Source organism: Zingiber officinale, chromosome 4A (genome assembly GCF_018446385.1).
Source record: "Zingiber officinale cultivar Zhangliang chromosome 4A, Zo_v1.1, whole genome shotgun sequence".
NCBI lineage: Eukaryota > Viridiplantae > Streptophyta > Magnoliopsida > Zingiberales > Zingiberaceae > Zingiber > Zingiber officinale.
The window spans coordinates 27,523,365-27,525,730 of record NC_055992.1 but is presented as its reverse complement, the minus strand read 5'-3'; the positions used below and the strand labels follow the sequence as shown (position 1 = coordinate 27,525,730).

The window sequence follows — 2,366 nt, the reverse complement described above, 5'->3', positions numbered from 1 at the left end:
CTCGCTTAGCGGACTGGCAATTGAATCTAACACGCTTATTGTCTGAGGAGTTGCTATCATATTTCCATCTGAGCTATCTTACTCCTAAAACGCCTCATTCACTGGGTAAGCTTCTATTTTAGTTCTCTCGTAACTTTATGCATTTTATTTTTCTTACTATAGCTGACCTCCTACTCTTCTTGTACAGCTGAGGTCTTAACTCATGCTTCAGAAGTTCAACCTCTTCCTATAAGTGATATGGAGATAATGAGACGCGGTCGAGTTATTTTAGAAAGGAGATCGCTCCCCTACTTGTCTTCGACCTCTGTCGGTGTAGCTTCCCTTGCAAATCCTCGACCCCGTCTTCCTCGCCGAGCCTCATCTACTATCCGACTTGCCCCCTTCGCTCATCCCACTTGTCCTAGGACTGCACGCCCATCCTGGCCTACCGCCCCTGTTCGTCCCAGGGCCTCGCCTACTGCTCGGCCCTTCACCCCGACGCCCCTTCAGTCAATTGATCCTCTCCGACCGACCTACAGCCCTAGTTGTGGCCGCGGTGGCAGATTGGCCAACGTCCCCTATGCCAACCCTGCCTTCAGAGAAGCTTCTCAGGCAGCTCGTCAGGCCCATTCTGTAAATGACCGCTCGGGTCGTGATGCCCCCTCTTCTTCTCAACGCAGGGTTCGGCTACCTTCAGAAGATTTTGACTCGGATGACCAGCCCTTGGCTCAGAGACTTCGCTGTAGAGCCCCCGATCCTAGCCAAGATTCGGGCCCTTCCACTATTCCTCCTCTGCCTCCTGTTACAAACCCGACTCCTGTCCCGAGCCAAGCAGATGCTTCCCCTGCTCTGCCCAAGGTTCAAGTCGAGCCTCCGTTAGCTCAACCTTTCACTTCGCAACAACATCAGAGTACTAAGGCCGGCCCCTCGCATCGCCCTTCACCAACTACCTCACCTCCTGAGCCCTCTCCTGTGCCCCCTTCAGCTCCTTCTGGGTTAGCTGCTGGGCCCTCTGGCTCAGTGGCTGGGCCTTCCCAACCACCACCACCTGTTCCTCTCTATTATCGTACCACTGCTCCTTCTGAGGCTGGGTTACATTCACTTCAAGATGTTCCCACCAGCTCCTTAACAATGAAAGGTTGTTTGGCTACCTTATGGGAAGAAAGCATGCATCAGATGGAACTCTTGTCACCCCATGCCCAGATGGATAGATTCTCTGAGCTGTATATCAAGGTAAGCTTTCATGATTAATTACCACAGCTATTATCCTCCCCCTTCTTATCAGATGTTTCCTTTATGTCTCAGGCCTGTGCAGAGTCCCTAATAATAAACCAGTCTTTCCATGTGTTCATCATCAAAATAAGGTGCTGCGGGACATGGTAACTGAACTGGAGCTCCAATTAACTAACCCGACGCAGGCTAGTCATGCCCTGAGAGCCGAAATAAAGGATCTGACCAAAAGGAAGAACCATTTGGAAGTATCCCTGGCTCACACTAACCATAAGCTTAAGGATCTTCAAGAAGAAAAAAGCCAGGTTGATGTTGTGCACCAGCAACGCATGGACCAACAAGCTTTAGAGCATCAGCGAGCTATTGATCAATTGCCCAGAAGCTGAGAGCTGTCGAAACTTTAGCACAGGAGCAGGACAAGAAATTAAAATCCCAGGCGGCTCAATTAGCGTCCTAGGGGGCAGAACTTCTGGAAGCCCAGACTGAACTGCCCCAGGCCCGAGCTACTGCTGAGGGAGTATCTACAACCCTGACAGTTTATAAGGAAGGGGAGAATGATCGCTGTAAATAGAGCCGCGACCTGTACCTGCGTTCTCTAGAGTTTTGTACACAAGCAGGACAACGTTTCTCCACATCTGTTGCATATGGTGTGGTCGGGGCTCTACGACAACTTTATGAACAGGGCTACTTAAAATCAGCCCCTCCGGCTGAGTTTTTAGATGTTGACCGGATCCTTAAAGAGATCCCGGATAACATTTTTGCTCCTTTCAAATGATTCTTATTCACTGCCTGTACTTAATGTAACTTTAAAGGCTTCCTATGAAACTTTATTTCTTTTCTTAATGCACATCCATTTGCACTTCAAGGCCTATTTTGCTAAAATTTCTTTGTCTGTCGAAAGAAATAGAAGGATATACAATTTTCGCTTTCACATATCCTCGTACCACCCTATCCGATCTACTTTTAGCCCCAGCTTGTTATCCCGACCTGTCCAACGTTTGCCAGCCCGACTTCTTCTTCTTTATATGACTCTTTAAACTCGGTAAGGCTGCAAGTAGTTAGCACTCCAAGGTCGATCTAACCTTTTGCCCTGATTATCCTGCAAATAATAAGCTCCGGACGATAATTTCTTGATAATTTTGTAAGGCCCATCCCAT

The 2,366-nt window shown here is 48.5% G+C and overlaps 1 protein-coding gene across 1 annotated transcript; it reads left to right on the top strand.

Moving 5' to 3' along the window:
• The first annotated feature begins 237 nt into the window (after window positions 1–237).
• Window positions 238–1,595, top strand: LOC121972314 (leucine-rich repeat extensin-like protein 5). Its single transcript, XM_042523998.1, has 2 exons — window positions 238–1,212; window positions 1,344–1,595. Exons 1-2 carry the CDS (start codon window positions 238–240, stop codon window positions 1,593–1,595), a joined length of 1,227 nt encoding a protein of 408 aa, XP_042379932.1.
• The last annotated feature ends 771 nt before the right edge of the window (window positions 1,596–2,366 follow it).

What these genes read in the sequence shown, in the direction of transcription:
- LOC121972314 (XM_042523998.1), top strand. Translation starts at nt 238, where the DNA reads ATGGAGATAATGAGACGCGGTCGAGTTATTTTAGAAAGGAGATCGCTC. An exon ending in TCTCTGAGCTGTATATCAAG is followed by an intron (nt 1,213 to 1,343) that starts GTAAGCTTTCAT and finishes CATCAAAATAAG; the next exon opens with GTGCTGCGGGACATGGTAAC.